The sequence below is a fragment of the Apostichopus japonicus genome, chromosome 6, assembly GCF_037975245.1.
Source record: "Apostichopus japonicus isolate 1M-3 chromosome 6, ASM3797524v1, whole genome shotgun sequence".
Classification (NCBI taxonomy): Eukaryota; Metazoa; Echinodermata; class Holothuroidea; order Aspidochirotida; family Stichopodidae; genus Apostichopus; species Apostichopus japonicus.
In genome coordinates, this window is record NC_092566.1 from 7,589,872 (window position 1) to 7,612,123 (window position 22,252).

The window sequence follows — 22,252 nt, forward strand, 5'->3', positions numbered from 1 at the left end:
GAGCAAACAATAATTGGAAGTCAAAAACGGCCATCCGTCAAACATTCTTCCTTTAAACTACGTGAGAATGACTGTCCAGACGTGACAATTGCAGTACTATGCAAATATTAATGTTTACACAGCTGATCTGGGTTTTAAAGACATTCATCTTAAAATGTTCTGGAATGCTCCTTTAAGGCAATGTTGACGATGACCTTCAACCCCTCAGCGCAGGCCTTAACATTAATGTTAGTCCACTCTTGTGTAAATTCTAATAATTCAGTCAAACCACATTCTTTCGACTTCATATGAACAACTGAGTAAACTTGTTTGACTGCCTACAGCATTTAATCTGAATCTCCATCATAAACACACCAAAAAGGAAGAATTTAGAGATAAGGATTTTAAATGAAAGACAGCACCACACTAAATTTGTAGGACTCAAAAAAATGTTTGTACTGGACTAAACAGGTACTAACTTACAAATTAGGAACTACCAAACAGATCAAACAGCATTTGTCACTACTAATTTGTAACAAATTGTTAAACATGTCATTTGAGAGAACGAAATCTCATGTTTGCCCAATCGAGGTTTGAGTGAATTAACTCACATGGGAGACAGAGAGCATCAAATATGTACGTGGCTAGCATGGTCGGTAGGAGCGCGTCCCCTCGAGATGGGAACGTCCCGTTGCAGAGCTGTTGGGCCTTGTTTCTAATGATCAGTAGCTCTGTCACCATGAGAGGAATCCGTTTCAATAAACAGACAATCTCCTGTTCCTGGTAATTCAGTTTAACCTGCCAATAAATAAAGCCGCCGTTTTGGATCAAAACTCACCTGCATGTTAAAACTAAACTGATATTTTGGACATAATTGTTTATTTCTTTAATATTGTTTTATTTATTTTTATCATATTACTTTAATGTGAGAAAAAACAGAAACCAATATATTAAAATTTACTGTAAATATGAATCTTGAATTATTTGGTGATTGAACAAAGAATAAACAACAAGAGTAACAAACTGGGATGTCTTTGCCTAAAATTATTTGGCAAAATTTCTGTAACTTGAATAGAAAGAATGTTGTTTTGGTTTTCATACTTTCATTTTTCCTATGAGTTTTAAGTATGATTCTTAGAGTGGGAATGAACCTCCGATTTCTGCTTCTTACAATTAACAGATGCACTAACCTCCATAGCCTTAGTAGATGCAGGTTGCCTAGCAACCTCAAGGCCATACATACAGACTCTGAAAGCAAGGTGTCGATATTCGGGGATCTGTGCTAGAACGCTCCCGAGAAAGTTAACCTTGTGTAACGTCATGCTGGCCAAGATGCTGTAATGGTAACAGTGCTTCTTTCGGTTCTAGGATTTACAAGGAAAAAGGTGAATTAGTATCGACTTTATGACTCCAGAAAGAAGTCAAGTTTCTTTACGGAGTAGAAATATTAAGACATACTTGGAGGAAGGGTAGAAGCCTTTTACAAGTTTTGATTTTTCTGTTAAATGGAGAATGACACAATGACTATAAAAGTGGACATAATGCATATGTTTTACGGCTCGTTAAGAATGCTAGATGGTTGACGATGCGTGGAACAAAACTTGGAAACACGACCTGCTGCTACTGGCATAGTTAACAAATAGTTTCATTCTACTAGTATCACAACCAAAAAACTTCAAACATTTATTGTCCTGTTGTATCCTTTGATGATAGTTAAATACAACACACAAATTGGGATGAGTGGGGTATTTCATGAGCATGTCAACTTGACAGGATGCCAAAGGATGTTAACTTGACAGGTAAGACCACTGACTTTAGCTATGGGAAGCAGCGACTGAAATTTTACAAACCCGATTGGAAGAACCCTGTGGAGGTGCTTTATCTAACTCTGGTGGAGACTCGAGAAGTTGTTTTGCTAGCTGGACAGCTAGGTCACAGGCGACCTGAGTGTAACCATGGGCGAAGAGGGCTTCCGCTCGGGCAAACTTGATCTACAAAAGAAACCGATGTGGATGATGAAAATGTGGTTGCCATATCAAAGGAAAGGAGCAGAGAGAGTAGAAACTCAAGAGAACCGCACAAGATCGGTGTAAACCATTGGGACTGTCGAGTGCCAGAAGATCTGTTTTATTTTACTTCTCAAGTTGCTGTACGGAATGGTAGCTAGGTTAATGTATCCTAACTGATCCCTTGAGCTCAAATTTGTTACGTTCGCGTATGACACTGTACGAAATGTGGTGTTCATTTACATGCACTTTTGAAAAAGTGTGGCCATTAGCTAATTTTTGGTGTCAATCACTCCAACTCCCTTTGGTATTTTTTGATATTTTTGGCAACACCCATAATCATCTCTGAAAAGTGTGGCTACCTTGCAAAGAGCAGTAAAACCGAATTAAATGTTCAAGAATTTGCTCAGCAATCCCCAAAGGGGCAACAATCACCTTTCTTGCCTCACCCCCCCACCCCCCGCCACCGGCCCCATGCACCTTCCAAGAAAGGACACCAGGCATATAATTTCACTTCACTTGCATGCCTGCTTCTTTTTAAACACTTCTACCAACAATCATAACCTATCAATTCAAGAGGGAAAACTAATCCCTACGATAATTGCACTGACTTCTGGACAGACTGTCGGAGGAATTTATTCCTCTGCAATATTTTGGCAGTGAAAAAATTGACTTATCGTCCGTGCATAAATGCCTTCCTTAACAGAATTAACCCCAAATGTTCTTCTTCCACTATATTTGAAAAATAGGAAGCTCACCTCCACTCCATCTTCTGTCCTCTTGATAAAAGCGAATGGATTAGGAGGGACCTCTTTCTTCTTGGCAGCCGTCTCTGGTAGTTTGGCTTTTGTATCGTAGAAATAAACGTGGTATTCATCGCTTGACTGTTTGTTGGTTTCCTTCTGTTTCGGAACTTCCATCTCCGATGTACTCGGTAAACTTTGACCTTTTGTGTCGACCTTGACTGGTTTAGCAGGCGGGACATCACTGTCTGTCAGGTCAGAGTCTAATGTATCGAAATGATTCGCTTTAATCGTCTTCCTCTTAGCTCCGCTTTTCTCGGCCGCCGTTGTGGCGGCTTGCGCCGGGATTTGGACTTTTCCCACCTCGGTCGCGACTTTGGCGATCGGGGTCTGTTGAGAACCGGACGCTGCTCTGCTATCGGAATCAGAGTCATCGGTCGGGGACATGGTGGCCCCTGTGTGGTACCCTTCTACCTTGTCACTGGAGGAGGATTCGCCAGAGTCGGAGGAGTTCAACCTCTGCAGAGCATTGGCTTCGTCCGCCTGATTTGCACTGTGATCCGTTCTCTTTGAAATCCCCCCCTCAGGAGGGTTGACAGTACTACAAGTTCTACTACTACTACTACCACTAACATGATCTTTCAATAAATTAACAGTCGGAACGGTACTAGTCCTAAAGTCTGAAATGATTCCCTGATGGCCGCTTTCCATCGTAAAGGATGAAAGAGGCTGCGATCCTTCTCCTTTATCCTGAGTGGACTCCCCTTTCTGAGTCTCTGAACTATCTCCATCTCCACTGTCATCTGTATCAATTTTATCCTTCGTCAAATCCGAAGTCACGTCGCTCTCGAGGTACGTGATTCCCGGAATGGGGAAGTCTGACCAGTCCAAGAGGCAAGCCTCAATGGCGGGTTTGAAGCCGTTGAATATTTCCACGTCCACTTTCCGGACTTTGTTACCCCCACTGCTACTTCCCGAGATGGTGAAATTTAGACCTCTCGCCTTGAGCACCTGGAGGTGCCACTGGCGTAGTTGCTGTTCGTGGGTGTGTCTGTCCTCGGGGCTCAGCATGGGGTCCAAACAAGCTAGCCGCCAAAGGTTCACAATCTCATCGCACATGCTGGCTCCAGCATGCTGAGCCGTCGCAAGTTGACTGTTGCTGTTGGCCCGGTGGCCGTGGTTACCGCATTGCGAATGAAGAGCGGACGTTCTCGTGTAAAACCACCAGACGACGATCTGTCAGGGATAGACAGGTTGAGAGAAATGAGGAATTTACGCCATGACCGCTACTCAAAATTGGCAAGAAAATATCAGAGCAAAATCATAAATAAAAGAATGGTTGAAATAATTATATACTAAATTTGGAAAGAGCAAAGAAATTATAGGCTGGAAAATGGGATTTGAATAAGAGATCACATTTCTACTGCAAAAACAATGAGTTTAGAATAGAGTACCTACACAAATGATTCTGCAATAGCCAATGTCATTTGTTTATAATATACTATGAGTAAGCCACATGTGTAGCATGAGATCATTCAACAAATTGACCTCCATTGACATTTGACCTCTGAATAAAAATGATTGTGATTTGCATTCTGCAAATCAAATTAGATTAAAATAAAATTGAATATCTGACCTGTTCACATCCCAAACATTCTTCCGTGATTACTTTGAGAAGTAACATAGCATTGCTATCTCTTCTTCTCATCATCTCCTTGACGATTGAGAGCAAATTCCAAATTCCTTCTGGTTCTCGTCCTCTCAGAGGTTTCAGTAAGTTTGTGTATTCGAGAGATGCCACAGGAGCAGTCGATGGTAAATGCAAGGAGTTCACGTCACTATGGGAAAGAAATTTCACACACGCACAAACACAAAATTACACCTTGAGGGAAATATGAACTTCTTTTCCTTTTAAGCGGTGGTGGTGGTGGTGAGAGGGTTTGGTGATTTGGGGGAGTTGGGGGTGGGGGTGAGAATGTTGAGATTGGTTTCGATCTTTGTGTTGTCTTCTTTCATTACATTGTTACTTAGATGGCTTGACCTTTTGATAGGTTTAGTTTCTTTAAAAATTTCCTTCATTAACTTTGTAATCATGTAGTTTTCTATACTGACTTTCCTTAACTTTAAGCAATCAACATTTGTTGTCTATGTTTTTCTTTTGAAAGAGGGAGGGGGGGAATTTGCTTTATATTTTGTCCTGATTTTAGTTGTACGCTGTTGCAAGGGTGGAAATAACTAATTATTCGCTTAAAATATATCTTGTCTTCACTTCTGTCTGTCTCAGTTTGGCTTAAGTTATAGTAATCACTTATAGTAATCACTTATAGTAATCACTCAAGTTATATATGTTAATCACTTGCTCTACATAGAGTCCACTATGAGATAATTACGAATCACTAACGAGGAACCCTCCACTAGAATGAAGATGTCGGTCACTTGAGGTTTCTGAAACAGCATTCCACTATAATCAAGATGAAGACTACAATTATAAGAAATCATAAATACACCACATATTTGTGTGTTCAGGTGTCTTGTGAAGATCACAAACCTTGGTGACAATTTTTTCAAAGGGACAGAAAATTTGTCTGATATTGTATAATTTCATCATTTGGTTTAGTTAGTTAGTTAGTTAAAAGTGACAACTCATTTTAAATATGGTTTGTATTAATACTTCCTGAAATATTGGTAATTTTATCAATATAACCCAGGTTTAAGTGGATTCTTATAACAAATGAGCTGTTACCACCACAAAATTTAGTACAGTTCATATGAAGACACAAGCAAAAGTTCTCCTTGAATTTTACCTCAAAACCACAGGCTGTGGTCCACTAAATTTGGTTAAAGTCTTTTTAATGTTATCGTGAAGAGTTGTTTCATCCAGAAACCATCTGGTCAATTCTGTTGCCGAGGGTCCTGCTGTCGGATCTGGTGCCCCGGCAACCGTGTTGATAAGGCTGGTCTCCGACATCAGCAGTTCGTCTAGTAACTTCTGAGCCGTTGGTAAAATCTGTTGAAAATACCAAGATAATGGTAATTATTTGAAATTGAAATTCAGATCAAATCTAACGTTCCTAGTTATGAACAATCACTCGTTTCACGAGATTTGTTGACTAACCATGGACTTGGTGTATTTACATTTCAGAGAGGATGCCATTGTTCCAAGTGGATGCATTTACATCTAGGTAGATGTATCTATTGTATTTTAACCTACTTACATTAATATGAAACTGATTTTATAGTACAGATGAAACAAAAAAATCTGGGTTTAAGATCTTGAAGCATACATAACAAGTTGTAACAGGTTAAGTCCTTTGTTATATCACATATTTACATTTCAGTGAGGACGCAAATTATATCCTAGTGGATGTGTTTACATAGGTAGATGTATCTATTGTATTTTAACCTACTTACATAATATTAAAATATGAAAATATGAAACATTATATGAAAATATGATTTTATAGTACAGAAGAAAAAGAAAAGTTAGGTTTTAACAGGTAACAGGTAACCTCAACATTTCCCACAAAAGTCCAAGGGAAAATCATTTTGATCTTTCAAAAAAAAACAACAACAAAAAAGACCAGAAATTAATTCACCTGTTGAGGAAGCTCGCTTATTAAATACTGGGCGAACTTTTGGAGCTGGTCCCTCTGTAGCCGTGAGAGAGATTCCGACACTGGGGCCCTGATGCAGAGCGCCTCTGGTTGCTGCATACGGTGTAAGCAGAGGGCCACCACATGGCTGCACCATTTACTTACGGTGTTACAGGTGCAACTGCATGACGAGATTCTACACCGGTCAAAGGTTATAGCAACATTAAAAGAATCTATGGTGCATCCTAGATGAAACCCTGAGAAGAATATTTAAGAGAATATCCAAAAAAAAACAAAAGTTAAAGTGATACTGAAGGATGACACGGTTGAAATATGGCCGATTTTCATAACCCAAAAATCCTAATGGTGCTGATCTGTGGAATTCTTTACCAAATACAGCTAAAAATCCTCTAATGTACGTCAAATTCTTTGAAGAAATACCTTGCTAATCCAAGTAACGTTGCTCGTTGTGTTTGCAATGCTGTCTTTGTTTCCTTTCCACATTGTGCAGTGTAACCAACCCCCACCCCACCCACTTGCCCACCCACTCACCCACCCCATTTGCACCTCCATCAATTTAGGTTTCTTTACGTTACCCGGACATCACATATGTTTCTTTCAAATTTCTTTCCTGATTCCCTTTCATTTCAAGTGATAATAATATCGCCCATCAGGCATGCCTTGATTTCGTACGGAATTGTTAACTTATATTTTCCCCATTCGGGGTGCCACGCGCTTTATAGATGTTTGGTGGGACTTTGTGATAGCCAGATAGCTGTAGCATGTGTATTTGATATCTGTACAACGATAGCACACAAACACACTGAAGCTAGCCCACCCCGCAATGGCACCGTAAAAACTGAGGAGATCCACTTTGGTAGGAAAAGAATGACCACCGAAGGTGATGTGAAATTTATATAATGAATAACATATGTGGTTGTATCCTATTTGTACCTATTTGTTGTATCATGATAGATGTATTTGTTGCATGTTCTATCATTAATATATTACTGTTACTGCACTACCAATAATTTAAATTGAGTTGAACTGGATTGAATTCCCCTTCCCATTAAGTTCGTCCAAGTTAACGGGTGATATAATATTTTCTGCCAACTTTATGGACTTTCTCACGTTCTTCAAAAAGGGTACAATCAGCTGGTATCTACCCTCAACAGTTAATGTCAATAACAACTTCAGCCCAGATTCTTGGATGTAAGAAATGCTAGATGTTTAGTAAATCTGCTAATCTGCTATGACAGGGTGACAGGCTTAAGCTACAATTTGATCTTTAGTATTGTTTAGAGAGGTTTTAACCATTACTCAAGACTTTAAAATGAAAAAAAAAATGGAAAAAAAAAACAATGTCTGATCAAGTGTTTAAATTTGACATTGGAAGAGAACTTACGACTACAAGAGCAATCAGTTTCTTTAACGTTTTTCAGGGTGTCTTTAGAATAATCTGACTTTCCTTAAATTATAGATTTGTCTGAAAAGATCATTTTAAGGTTTGACAGGTCTGAAGTCACTTACGGTATAAACAAATGGTTGTCACCTGCAGGCATTCAAAGGTTAGTTTTGATTGTTTGACAAGACATTTCATCTACTTGACAACTTGACTACTTGATAAGCCATGGCTGAAGATATCATACATGCCAACAACAAAAATTGTCACATACCTATTTGAAGAACATTTTCCAAAAGTTTACTTCGCACGAGAAGTTCTCCTTTTGAAAATTCATCAGGACTTCCATTTGCCAAGCAGGAATATAATCTGGGAAGTAAAAATAATTAATCCAGATGATTAGCAGGGATTCATGCTGCTAACTATAAAATCGATTGAATTTATCTAAGGACAAGGTACAATTTGGAATGAAATATCGACTATGACTTGTATCGTGAATAAATTTACTAATATTTAGTTACGTAATAAATTTAATATAGAATAAAAAAAGTGAGGGACAAAGAAAGATATTATCCTGTACCTCTCTTCTCTAATAGGTCATCTTATTCCAAAAATATTAACAGACAGCTGACTTTGCAACTGAAACTGACTTTGTTTACAGCTCTCCAATCTCATAACATTTCCTACATCAGAGAAATGATCCAATCATAACATTTTTACAAGGGATAACATCTTGTGGTACATTGCTGAACAATATTGGATTTGCTCAACCACAAAACAGAAGTTATTGTCGCAGGAATACTATCGAGTTAAAACGGAAAAACTGACTCCTCGATGACTTGCGATAAAAGCCTGAATTAAAGTGAAACTCGACAGTGAATTGAAACTGAGCCAATATATATCTTTAGATCTTCAAGGAAATCTCCCTTCTTCTTAAAGCAGCATTTTGCGTTGGGTCACTTTTTTCCACCTTTTTATCATGTGCATCGATTTTTTTACATGTATCAATCATAAAACAGCAAACTTAGATACCATCCAAGTTTCACCCTGCCAAGATCATTAATTAGCCAGTAATTAACGATTTATGTCGATAATGAGAAGAGTGTCCTCGACAAATTCCACAGTTAAAATTAATCGTATACAATTCCGCCAAACCCACTAGTTTGAATGCAACCAATCAGAGATGCAGGTTTAGTTATGAGCCATTGCTAAAAATAGATTCAAGACTTTGCGTTGGTACAACCACATGAACCAGGGAGTTGTTATGCAACTCCCTGGTACAACTGCCATATAGACTGTACACAAATCAAGCGTGATGTTATATTACGTATTTGTCAATGACGTTCGTAGTGTTTAAATATTCATATTATGGGCGAGGTTTATTGGGTTCCCAATGGAAAATATCTTGGAGAGCAACAAAGTTGAAAGTTGCAAATTTTTAGACTTTTATGCCACCATTTGAAGTAAAATATAAATAGATTAGCTAGTTATGTATGTCGTTATGGCAAAGTGGAATCAGTGAGGTTGAGAAAAATCATAGAAAAGGACGCAAAATGCTGCTTTAATCCCCCCCCCCCCCTTTGTAGAATAAGAACTGTGACCCATTTTGTCAAACATGTCAACTGAAGATAAGACTCATAACAATGGTATGTACCCTCATTGAAGCCATCTGATTGGTTGATTACTGCTCATAACTCTCAGAGACCAGGCAAAGATGACACCCAGAAGATATAACACATCTGGTTTTTGTAGTATTCAATGACAACATAGATATGAATTACTAAGACCAAGGCAAAGTGAGGGTGACTTCGTCTTTTAGATTCACCTACTGTACCATTTCTGGTTGGCAACATAATTAGGAATCCTTCATAACAACCAATCAGTGATGTCACTGTCAAGGACATTTTCCTAAAGTTTACAAAATTTGCAATTTGTTAATAACACAGTATTAATCTTTTTACAGGAAGCTTCTAAGGTAAAAAAATATATACATTTTGACATCGAATAGAAAACTTCCCCATAAACTTCAAACATGTGAAACAAATCATGTGAAAGTTTTGCAAGAATTTTTGGTCCATCAACAATAGGTAATTACAAATTCGCAGTCAAACAAAATTCCTACTTAGTCCATTATGTAGTTTGTGTTTCAATTTCAGGTTTTTAAAAAAAGGTGTCAAAAATGTGTACATCAGCAAAAATTGTCAACCTATGTTTACCCAAATTAAAGTCACTATTTTTTGACTGATTGTCTCCATTTGTGTTAGTATGTATTTATTTATTTTTTTTGTGTTTTCTGTTGTGTTTCATCAAATACTTCCAGTACATTTTCTGACAGATTAATATTTCTTGGGAAAACGATTTTATAAGTATCATACTTCTGTTTTCTCCATTTCCAAGCACGAATTTGATATGTAAAATTAAAAATATTTGTTCACTTGACTTATTGTTTACTTTCATATGTTTAAGTGATATTGAGTATTTATTCTGTCATAGCTATGCTGTCATTGTCATAGCTGAGACAGATTAGATTGCTTTATTTCATAATATGCTACTGGTTAAGTCATAACAGGGTTGGGCAATTCTTCTTTTCTTTAAAAGAAGAATGTTTTTATACTTGATTTAGATATTTCATTACTTATCATTTTTAAACTTTCTTAATCCACTGTTGTAAATTCCTTTTTAACTTTGATGCTGTTTACATACTACTGTAACTTAGTTCAAAGTTCTTTCTTTTTCGGTACATAACTTTAAATAGGTCTAAACTAGTCAATTATTAACAGAAACATCTTTTTCTTGTCTGAGATTTATAAACAAAACCTAATTTGACCGACTTATTGTTAACAGAGCTCTCACTGCATGGGACAACAATATAATATAATAATATTGAGGATTTATAAAGCGCAGACATATCCACTGATACAGTGCTCAAGGCCCATCACAATATTACCGTGGTCAACGATAACCTGTCAAACACAGAGACAATCCCTCCACATGGCAGCAGCTAAACAGCGCCCAACTGACAGTTTATCTCACAGGTCCCCATTCATACACCTGGGTGAAGAGAGGCAATGGAGATAAAGTGCCTTCCCAAGGACAAAACACAATAATCTGGCCAGAACTTGAACCTACAAGCCTTCGATCACAAGTGGTACTACCTTAACCACTTGACCACAATGCTCTCACACTATTGTTGTTTACATGGAAATAAAATAAACACCTCTTGTATCAAGTTCAGGATTACAAAACCACTAGTTATGAAAAAGCTTTTCACTTTTAGTTAACGCAGCTGGTTGCATTTCTTATGTTAAAAGGACTTTACATGCCATTTACCACAACGATTTAAAACCTAGTGAGCTTTCATGGATGTGAATGCTAAATAGTATTTTTCACTAGTCTAGGTAGTAAGTAGGCCCACTGTTGGTATACTCTCTGTTATGAAAGTATAGGCCTGGCCTATGCTGAAATACTGATGTTTGTATTGACATTTCTAGCCACAATATTCAAAAATATTAACCTAGTGAACTTTCATGGATGTGAATGCTTTATAGTATTTTACACTAGTCTAGGTCCACTGTTGGTATACTATCTGTTATGAAAGTATAGGCCTGGCCTAAGCTTAAATACTGGTGTTTGTATTGATTGAATTGACATTACATGCCGTTAACAACAAGATTCAGTTAAGAAATTAACCTAGTGAACTCCCATGGATGTGAATGCAAAATAGTATTTTTCACTAGTCTAGGCCCACTGTTGGTATACTATCTGTTATGAAAGTATAGGCCTGGCCTAAGCTTAAATACTGGTGTTTGTATTGATTGAATTGACATTACATGCCGTTAACAACAAGATTCAGTTAAGAAATTAACCTAGTGAACTCCCATGGATGTGAATGCAAAATAGTATTTTTCACTAGTCTAGGCCCACTGTTGGTATACTATCTGAAATCTTGGTATACTTATGAAAGTATAGACCGGGCCTATGCTTGTATACTGATGTTTGTATTGAAAAAAAAAAAACGTACTTCCTCAAGATATGAAATATAAATGATACACTAAATATATTCTTTGTGCACATGCATTTTATTTCTAATGCCTCATGAGAAGTTACGTAGTAAACATAACTGGTGTGCTCAGTCCAGTTTACGATGTAGATGTAACCCTTTTGTTAAAATCTTTGTTATAAACATGCTAGATGATGACCTAGTCTTTATTACTGAACATACTTGATTGAACCATATTCACTTTAAATAATTTATTTTATCAAAAAACTTTTGAAGGACAAATAAAGAGCAGGATTATTCAAGGAAATTAGTGCTTTGAAGAGTATGTGCCACTATGACAGACCACCTACTGTTATCCATTTCCTGGCATTAATGGTTGCTTTATCCCGGGGGAAAAATAAGTCAACTTGCAACAACCATATCCAGAGTTAGAAACAAGAAACTGAAATAAAGTATTCAACTATCACTGTGGATTATTTTGTCCTAGTAGACCTGTGGCATTTTCCATCATATTTGTGTCATAGGCCTTTGTTCACATTTGAGTTTGCAACGAGAATCAGAATCTTCATGGGAGGTGATATACTGACACAAGACAAGTCCAGATTGGAGAACAGGTGGTGAATCAACATTGAAAAGAAAGAGCATTACAGAACCGAAGAAATGTCGCAATGATCATTCACAAACCAATTAGCTAGTTATAGTGCTACCATGCTTGTTATTGTCCTGCACAAACACTGCAATCCACCATGTATTTATGCAGCAATGATGAAGGCAAGCATTGGAGCTTGTTAATGATATAATCTAGATTGCATTTGCAGGGTACTTACACTGCACACGCACTGCTATGTATTTATGCAGCAATGATGAGGGCAAGCAATAGAAGTTTGTAAATGATATAATCTGGATCGCCTTTCCAGGGTAGTAACACTGCACTCAAACTGCTATGTATTTACGTAGCAATAATGCGTTCAAGCATTGGAGCTTGTCAATGATATAATCAAGATAGGATTTGCATGGTACTAACATGGCACTCACACTGCTATGTATTTACACGGTAATGACGAGGGCAAGCAATCGTTGCTTGTTAATGATATTATTTAGATCATCTTTGCAGGGTGCAAACACTGCACTCGCACTGCTATGTATTTTACGCATCAATGATTCTAGGGCAAGCAATCGTAGCTTGTTAATGATATAAACTAGATTGCATTTGAAGGGTACAAACATGACACTCACACTGATATGTATATACACAGCAATGACATGGGCAAGCAATCATTGCTTGATAATGATATAATCTGGATCACCTCTGAAGGGTACAAACACTGCACTACCAGTGCTATGTATTTACGCAGCGATAAATCGTAGCTTGTTAATGATATAAACTAGTTTGCCTTTACAGGGTACAAACACTGCAACCACATGTATTTATGCAGCAATCGTAGATCGTTAATCTGAATCTTGACCGCCTTTGTAGTGTCAGGATCTTCCAGAGATGGAAACCACAAAGTGAGCATTCATGCTACAAACTTGATTGCCCCCTTGTGGTTTCAGATCATCCCCCTAGTGTGCACACAAATCATGTGTGAACAAGGCATTACAGTACTTGCAAGTGGTATGGTTGTCTTTGATGGAAATAGATCTTCAAGACTAAACTTAAAATCAATATAAAAAGATTTGAAGATTTTACCTGATATCTTCTTCATTTTCAGGGAAACTCCAAAAGGCGATTCTGAGCTGGAGATTTTCTGGGATGGTTGGGTACATTTTTTCGACAACTTCAAATGGAATGTGATGAGCAACTGTTATAGCTGCCAGCTCACAGAGAGGCAAAACTGAAAAAAACATATATCAATTAATGTTAGGGAAAAAAGGTGAAATATTACAAAAATGAACAAAAAAGGAAAGAAAGATAGAAAGAGTCAAGATTAACACTTAATTGAAAGATAAGTAAAGTCAGCTAGTGTGCAATTCTTAGATGTACTACAGTCTAAAATTCTTAGTTAGAATTCTGGAAGAACCATGTTATTAATGTCAGTAAAAGATACTTGATTTCAACCAACTTCTTGATAAGATTTCTGTTTCTCCTTGGTTATGTACAGATGATATCTTTACTAACATTGTGCTTGTTATCAAGGACTTTAGTGGAAGTTTCAAGTCAAGCAAACTGTTTGAAGAGCCTTGGCTTGTGTCTTCTAAGCATTTTCATAATTCTGCACTTAATTGAAACCATGCAAAGTTTTTGTATAGCATATCTCTGGAACCATGAACTGGTCAATCACATCAGCATGCAAGTTCATCAGGCGTTGTTTGCAGCTTGCGAGCTCTTTTCACGTGTTCGTGCTACTTTAATTCAAAGTTCTAAACAGTATGAAATGGCAGTCCCTCCTCTGATATCCTAGAGAGCTCTTTTGTCAAATCTACCACAAGATACATGCTCTCCTTACCCCTTTCTCAGCCTATCCTTACCCTGGTCTCAGCCTATCCTTAATACCCTGGTCTCAGCCTATCCTTACCCCTGGTCTCAGCCTATCCTTACCCTGGTCTCAGCCTATCCTTAATACCCTGGTCTCAGCCTATCCTTACCCCTTTCTCAGCCTATCCTTACCCCTTTCTCAGCCTATCCTTACCCCTTTCTCAGCCTATCCTTAATACCCATTGCTCAGCCTATCCCTAAGTCACTCTTTCCATTGCCTTTGAATGTACAGTAGCATATATGAGGGAGCAGATACTTTTTGCATTAATGTGAGATAGTTTAATTGATCCTATTTACTGTCCGTCCAGATACTTTCACTTTCACAGTATTCAGCTCTTTTCAACAGATTGATAGAACTTTACAAACCTTCGGGATCACTTTCTTCCATGACAGTGATAGTTGATACAGAAGGTCCAACATTCAAATTGACTGGTCTGTCGCTGGATCTTTCGCTACCCCCGGGTTTCTTCCAGCCCCTCCAATTATTAGGACAGAGGCTCTCTGTGTCGCTCCCCATCGAGTCATAGGACTCGTCCTCGAACCTATCGCTGTCCTCAAACGACTGGTGGTCGCCTTGGTCGTCCCATTCTGTACTGTACTCCAAGAAACTCTCTAGATCCATAACTCTGTGCACGGGAGAGGAAAAGAAAAGAAGGTAGACACTGGATGCAGGGATATATCATCAAAGACACAAAAACTGAAACAAGCAAAACAAAGAATAAAAACAAAGGAGCATGGTACACCTCATTGTAAGGAGGCTCGTACGCATTACTTTATCTAAACCCACACAACGAAACTTATCTGCACATGTCAAGAGAAAATGTTGTCCAGAAATTCAAGATATGATATGTAGTACATCTGGATATATTTCTGATCCTACTGTCTAATATGCTGTTTGTAATAGACTGTGCAATGTGTTTTTAAAAGAGAAAGTTTCCTGCAGCTATGCATAAACGCTCATGATACTTGTACATAATACATGATATATGTATATAGTGCAATATTTAAAAAATGTAAAGATGGGACTGGATTTGGAGAATCGCAAATCCAGATAATCAATGACGCAGATGATCAATGAGATGGTTGATAAAAGTTCAGATAATCCATGTTTTACCGTGCAGTAGGCTATTTACCTGCTTTTTGGGTCTAATGGGGTTGCACAATGCAATGAACAAGCATATTAGGTTTAATATCTTTCAATCATGGTGTCATGTGTGAATCATGATCTTATGGTGTGAACAGTTCTACAATTTTGCTAGACATAAATATCAACTGATAATCTTCTCCATTCTCCAATTGCTTTCAAAATGTCAAGAACTTTACCTAAGTTTTCTTGCAGCTCTGGATGTCAGTTACCAAGCCCAGTTTTCCAAAATGTTTGGTGATTTACTTATACTCTGCTTGATAGCCGGTAAACACAGGGATACAGCAAAACACTTTAAGTACTTGAACAGCCAAATGGAATACGAAATGGCTATTACTCTTTGTCTGTTTTGGCACTTTGTTGTGTGTCATGTTTCCAAATTATTAATGATACTTGGAATGGTGATCTCATAAAGTTACATCTACAACTCACCCCCCCCCTTCCCCCCATCAGCCTTTTAATGGCAATTTACGTTAGGTTTGAGACACTCATATTAAAACCAAGATATCATGACATTACTCGTTCAGGTTTCGTGCTGCCTGGTAATATTAAATGTTCGCTGGTTATTCAAATCATCAGTGTTACACAACCATAGCATAAGGGACACTGGTCCCTCTGCCTTTCGGCATACAGCTTGTTACCTTGTAAACCAGTCATCAGCAGTTACAAGACTTACATAATTTTCAGACCAAAATACATGCCAGACGACCTTTTGTCAAAGGTAGTAAAAGAATCAGTGAAGGAGTACCAATTTAACAGTGTAGAAAGAGGAAAGTGAGTAGTTAACTTTGTACAGGCTCCATATAGATAGATCTCCCAAATGAGGTATATATTGGCTATAAATACAGTAGAAGTGGCCAAATGAAGTCACCATAAAGAATTATTATTATTATTATTTTATTCCTCATTTCCAATTACCATAGTAGGTGTCAATAGCAATATAAACAATATGAAAGCATGAACTATAGGTCTTTAGCACAACTTTATGTGTAATTATGAACAAAGCAAAAATGATTCATCAGATGCTATGCAAAATGGTCACAATTTCAATACAATCATGCGAGTGCAAAGATACAAATGCATAGTGCATTTGTACATGTTGAAACCATATCTTTTAATAAGAGATAAAATTTCAGAGCTCTTAAAATTTGAACACTACATAATTACCTGAAATGAAGACATTTGCAACATGAAATATACTTGAATACTGACCTGCAATATTATATTGTGAACTTACCTTACCAGGCCCAACTCATGCATGCTTAAACATTAACATAAACAGGCAATGCGCTCTTGATAAACAAGCTTAAATTTCCAACTTACATTATATGTAATGTGAATGATTACCAACCACAATTGAGAGATTTGATTTTCCTAATGTTACAGTTTCATCGATAAAAATGTATGCCAATTAATATACATCTAGCAGTCACCTCTTATGTATCTCTATTAATGTTTGTACATGTATACCGTACATGATAATGAAACATGTCAACACAAATAAACAAACCTAAACTTAATACTTTGTGATAATATTGCCATATGTATGTTTCCAACCTAAGGCCTGCTTTATGAACAGTTACAGAGCAATGTATACCATAAAATTCAAACCACTGATAACCATTTACATTTATGTTGGTGATGGAACATAACACACAAAGGCTAAGCCATCCTAACAAGAACTGCCCATAAAATTAATCTTGTGTATCTAAGTAATACTACAGATCAATTCATTAATCACTTTTTTTCCTGATAGATGCTCATGAAACTTTCATAAGATCTGATTTTCCTTGCAGAAGCTTTGTCCAGTGAGTTCTATTGTGCACATCCATTGTCCCATTGCTCTACCAATTGAACAAAGGGACAATGTATGGACTAGCTTGTGACTCATCACTTGCGAACAAAATCTTGGCTATTTTGATATAAAATGCATTTGAGTTTGCTTTGCATCTGAATTCGTCTCCTCTTATTACACATCTCACTTGATCGATTTCAAGTTACAAATCCACGATCATTTCTTAGATAAACCCAAAGCGAACGTTGGATATGTGACGTAGGGCACAGAGTCTTATCCCTATGTACATAACGTTAACTACCGAGTACAGGTTAGAATCACCGGTGTTAAAACTTACGCCAAATCCTTCGAAAATGCTTCAAGAAGACAACGAACAAAACAATCACCATGCGAGATACCATAAGAATAATAAAGACAAGCTTGTATACAATAATAACGCTAAAATACAATAAAAATCATTAGCTAATCCGAACTTGAGTATTGTATAATCGAAGTATAAACTGAGTTAGGATCCGTGCAAATTGCAGGCTTCACAGTCTTTACTACAGTACATAGTAGGCATATATCTCTGTCTCTTACAACAAGCAGACACACGGAAAAGTAATGCATAAATGAACCAAACCTGGCCAACATATCGAAGAGAAATCGGAATAAATAAGAAGAATAACTTGTTAGTACCTGTCCATAGTAACAGGTCACGTTTTCATGAGCTTCAGAGAGAAAAATCAAACATCTTTAGACGACGGGCGGCTGGTGTATCTCTCTCGTACTATCGGTTTTGTCCAGCTGTTCCCATTGTACCAGTGTACATATAGTGTAACAATAACAACATGGCCGAATATCTCCGATTGCGTCCGATAGCGTATCGGGAGCTTCCGGGGAACGAAGGTTGGTGACCTTTGAACAATGAAGTGGGTGTACAAATACTGTGAGGATTGAGTGTGTGTATCGATTCACTTCGTTGTTCTTGGAACCATTATTTTCATGGAAACTGGCGATTGTGAACAAAGGACTGAGGAGATATGATTAACTGAACTCACGACCACACGAGGCTGAACACACAGTCATATCAATGGAATCTAAACTAATTTAAACATCCAATCCCCAGGAAAGGAAGCCTTGACTCAAATCTGATGTCACCCCTCATCCTTGGTATTTAACTAGAAAACTGAGCCGAAAGCTAAGATGCAAGACACAATTTCACAATCGTAAAAAGAGTTAACGGTGAGACCTGTCACGGGCGGGCGAAAGGGGTATGCACATGCATCGAGAGTTAAATCGGGCTGCGGGGTAAGGAACATGTGATGGGGTGGGGTGGGGAGACATGGCCCCACCGCCCATCATCAGTAGACTGGAATGGTTCAGTCAAGGAACTTGTTGCATTTAGTTGGGGGAAGAATCAATCCATTCCTGCGGGTGTAAACCCATCCTCATCCCAACTTCACACAAAGGTTCAATAGCATTTATTTATTGACAACCATTCGCTTAGACCTAATTTAAATATGCTTCAGATTGCATCACTTAACGTCCCTTCATGAAGTCGGCCTCTAAGACCATAGTGCCACACACCTCCTTCCCAGTGATGTGCACAAGGGCGTAGGAACCGGGGGGCTGGGGGGCGCCAGCCCCCCAGTGAAAAATGTGGAGGGGCGGAAGTATCATTCCGCCCCCCCTCTTCGCAAGTCAGAAACCCCCTTTTTCATTTCCAAATGAGAAAAAAAATCTCATTTGGAACACCAAATTGCATCTAAGGCCAGGTGAAAATACAAAATTAAGTTTTCAAAATGGAGTAGGTGTTGAAATGTGCTATATTGCACCAAATTGCATCTGAGGCCACCCGGAAATGCAAAAAATTCCAAAGGGGAGGGGGACACCCCTCTCCTTAGACCCCTCCCCCAGGCCGGCCATCAGTCTTCAGCCCCCCCCCCACTCAATAGTACCTTCCTACGCCACTGGATGTGCACATGATTTCAAAGGTGTGTGTACGATGGGGAGGGGGGGTCCCAAGTTTACCTAACTAATTTAGGTATGGGCCTGAACCTTAATGAAAGGGCCAGAGGAGAATCCCGGATTTATAATGGAGTGGTGCTGCCCTGGGCTCATTGAAGCCGATTCCCATATGGCGAGTTCTGAAGCTTATTAAGACTGACTATTAGGTCTTTATAAGTAGCTCTAAGCTCAAGTCTGAGCTAATAAATACTTTGTGAAAGGTTGAAAAGGGATGTGTGTGTGGGGGATGGGGGGGGGGGTTCACTCACAGTAGTAGTTTAAAAATTCTTCCACACTGAATCCCAAATTTCTCCTGGCTGACGATGGTAGGTGGGCGGCATGTCATCCGCCTCCACCTCTTTGCGTACACCAATGCCTCCTCCATTACATCCTAGATTCGTATGTATATCCTTCAGTAAAGGCGGCCATTCCCTTACCTAAATCAATTGGGGGAACTGAGAATCCCTATTCACACCTTTGTATACTGTGCACGCCACTGCTGGGAATATAACTACATCATCGGATCCTGTTTTTCCACTCTTTGTTTTCCCTTAAATATATATCCAAGTATTTTCAAGGGCTTCCTCGATATCAGTTTCGCGGGCCCTTAATTGACCGCCCGGCCCGGGGCTGTAACTTCCCATTGATCTCCTACATCGCCAGGTCCGACCGAATAGGAGGGGAAGGAAAATGACATGGGAGTATAGAGGCAGTGCCGGATGTAGATCTTGGGGTTCCCGGGCCCTTCAGGCTCGGTGGGCCCCTCATACACAGAAATTGAAATACTCGGCTAATGACCAAACTTACACATCAAAGTCACTTTATTGCATGTAATTGGAAACTGACAAGTTATACATACAAATAAACATCTGTAAATACATGCCAGCAAAACTGCAAGTAGATTTTTAGGCAAGACATGATACAAATTCCATTTTATTCTTTTAGTAAAAGAAACTTTTGTTTTATTTATTATAATTTTGTAAAGACTGGGCCCCTCCGGCAGGGGCTGGGACATTTGCGCCCTTGGGGACGAGAGGGGACGAGAGATGGGGTAGGGTAAATAGGGCGTGATGTGAGAGGTGCGTCACTTCAGTTACATTGTCAATTATGTTTTTTTCAAGCTCTATTTGCAATCATTGGAAGAAGTGTTAGTAAACTTACGGGACGTTATATATAGCTCAAAGAGTACAGCTGGACTGGGGAAATGACGTTATTATGTTTTGCGCCAAAATATAAAAAATCTCTTTAGATTGAGACCATCAGCGGATATCTTGTTTACAGTAATTGGTGGACAGTGTTCAAATGATGACGTCACAAGGTTCGCTTTATCTTTTGCACTTAAGGTTGAAAATTTATCAAGCCTTATCGAAAATAACCTCGAAAAATTGCAATCAAACTGCATGAGCCCGCTATCGGCTTAGATTTTGTAGCCAAATGAGATGGTATATAAGAACCTCGGGTAACTTATGAATTCGATTCTCTTTTCAAATTTCGTCACCACGATATGTTCATACTATCATCAATCACATATCATAGTTTAATGTTATTTTTTATTCAACATCAAATTGCTATAAGTCAAAATACACTGTATTGTCAAGAGATCCTATAGTATGGGAGAGCATTGACAAATCCCTAAAATCAAAACGACTTGGGGCAAGGCTGAGGGGTTACTGGCATACATGACATCCCAAATTGTATATGGCTACACTGTGATGATGAGATCTTGGTGACCACTATATATTCTGATAAGACTGAATCCTTGGTTTAGTGATTAAATCTACTTCCCTGTGACATTTGGATAAACTATATGAAAACTTAAGTTATATGGCTGATTTGGCATAATTTAAATGCCATATTTATATTATATAGAGTGTGTTGGTCTACGGTTTACATTTTCAAGCTTTGTTATGATGTATAACCTATGTGGCCTTTTAGTTAAAGAGGATGCAATCCCAACTATTATCTTTGGATTACAAGGATCTTTACTCCCAACCTTAAGAAAATCTTTTACCGTTTAGGATACCCTTTAGTTTCAGTAAACGTCCAATCTGGGAGCTATCATTTTGTAAACCTCTGATGTCATTATATTCCCGATATAGAATCTGTAACCATATGTACTCTCTTTTTGTTCTTCTTTTTTTCCAAGATTAAATGTTAACAATATGTTGACACTATGTTGAACGGTTTGCCTGAGAAAGTTGTACTTGCAAGTAGTGTCAATGGGTTTAAGAATGCTTTGGACAAGCACTTTAAGCATTGTAATCGGGTCTGAGTGTTTGTGTCTTCAGTTTTTTTTTCCTCTCTCTATAGGGTCCTTGATGGGGACTTAAGTGTCCCTCCTGATCCTTTTTTTACTAAATTAAACTAACTGAAACCAACGCCGTAAGAGGTTCATTATTTTAGATTCAGTATTTTGCATAACTCTTTTCCAACACAGAAAATAAACATTGTAATCAAATAAGAAGAAAACAACTGAAACAAACGTGGCACGATAATATCATATTTACGACTCGATCTTGTGTTTAAACTTGATCAAGTCTTTAGCATTGTTTGTGAAAGGAACTTTACATCTGTGATATCTCCCAAATGGAATAAGATTTTTCTTAGCTGTTTGGGGAAGTTGTTTATGGTAGGTATCTCGATCACTAAACTACACTAACATTAGAGTAAGTTTGTGTCACCATGAAAGTCCAGACGGATCCTACAGTAAGAGTCGCGGGCAACTCCCTATCATTCAAGAGGGGGGGGGGGTAGGGAGGAGATGTGACATTGATGGTTGGATGGGGCACCAGGTATATATACGACCATGGAGGCAAGGGCGGCGGAAGCACTTTTAATCTGGGGGGGCACCAACGTCGAAGGGCACTTTGCAGAAATTCGATTGGACTGATGCAGCCTGATATGTAGTACCCTTTATAACTCTTATTGTATTATCTTATTTGCGTATACACATCACTCCATGAATGCCCCCCCCCCCCCGCCTCAAGTAAACAATGCATACTAGCACTGCAATATCTAATGTGCAAATTGGGAAATTGGAAAATCATTATAAAGTCCAAGTCCCTGCACACGCGTACGATACATGCATGAAAGCAAATGAAATATGTCAAAATACTGAAAGAAAA

At 38.3% G+C, this 22,252-nt stretch overlaps 1 protein-coding gene and 1 long non-coding RNA gene across 2 annotated transcripts in view; one reads left to right on the forward strand and one right to left on the reverse strand.

Moving 5' to 3' along the window:
• Positions 1-17,973, reverse strand: part of LOC139968830 (zinc finger SWIM domain-containing protein 8-like) — a 28,400-nt gene extending 10,427 nt beyond the window's left edge. The window contains exons 1-11 of the mRNA XM_071973332.1: positions 17,817-17,973; positions 14,566-14,825; positions 13,414-13,558; positions 7,998-8,092; positions 6,325-6,578; positions 5,533-5,735; positions 4,365-4,566; positions 2,744-3,964; positions 1,830-1,970; positions 1,170-1,343; positions 591-777 (exon numbers count right to left, since the gene is read on the reverse strand). Of these exons, the coding sequence (XP_071829433.1) occupies positions 591-777; positions 1,170-1,343; positions 1,830-1,970; positions 2,744-3,964; positions 4,365-4,566; positions 5,533-5,735; positions 6,325-6,578; positions 7,998-8,092; positions 13,414-13,558; positions 14,566-14,825; positions 17,817-17,824 (2,890 nt within the window). The 5' untranslated portion in view covers positions 17,825-17,973. The remainder of the gene's footprint in view (positions 1-590; positions 778-1,169; positions 1,344-1,829; positions 1,971-2,743; positions 3,965-4,364; positions 4,567-5,532; positions 5,736-6,324; positions 6,579-7,997; positions 8,093-13,413; positions 13,559-14,565; positions 14,826-17,816) is intronic.
• The window catches only part of LOC139968848 (uncharacterized), a 190,391-nt gene that overhangs the window by 46,139 nt on the left and 122,000 nt on the right, over positions 1-22,252 (forward strand). The gene's annotated exons all lie outside the window — the stretch shown is intronic.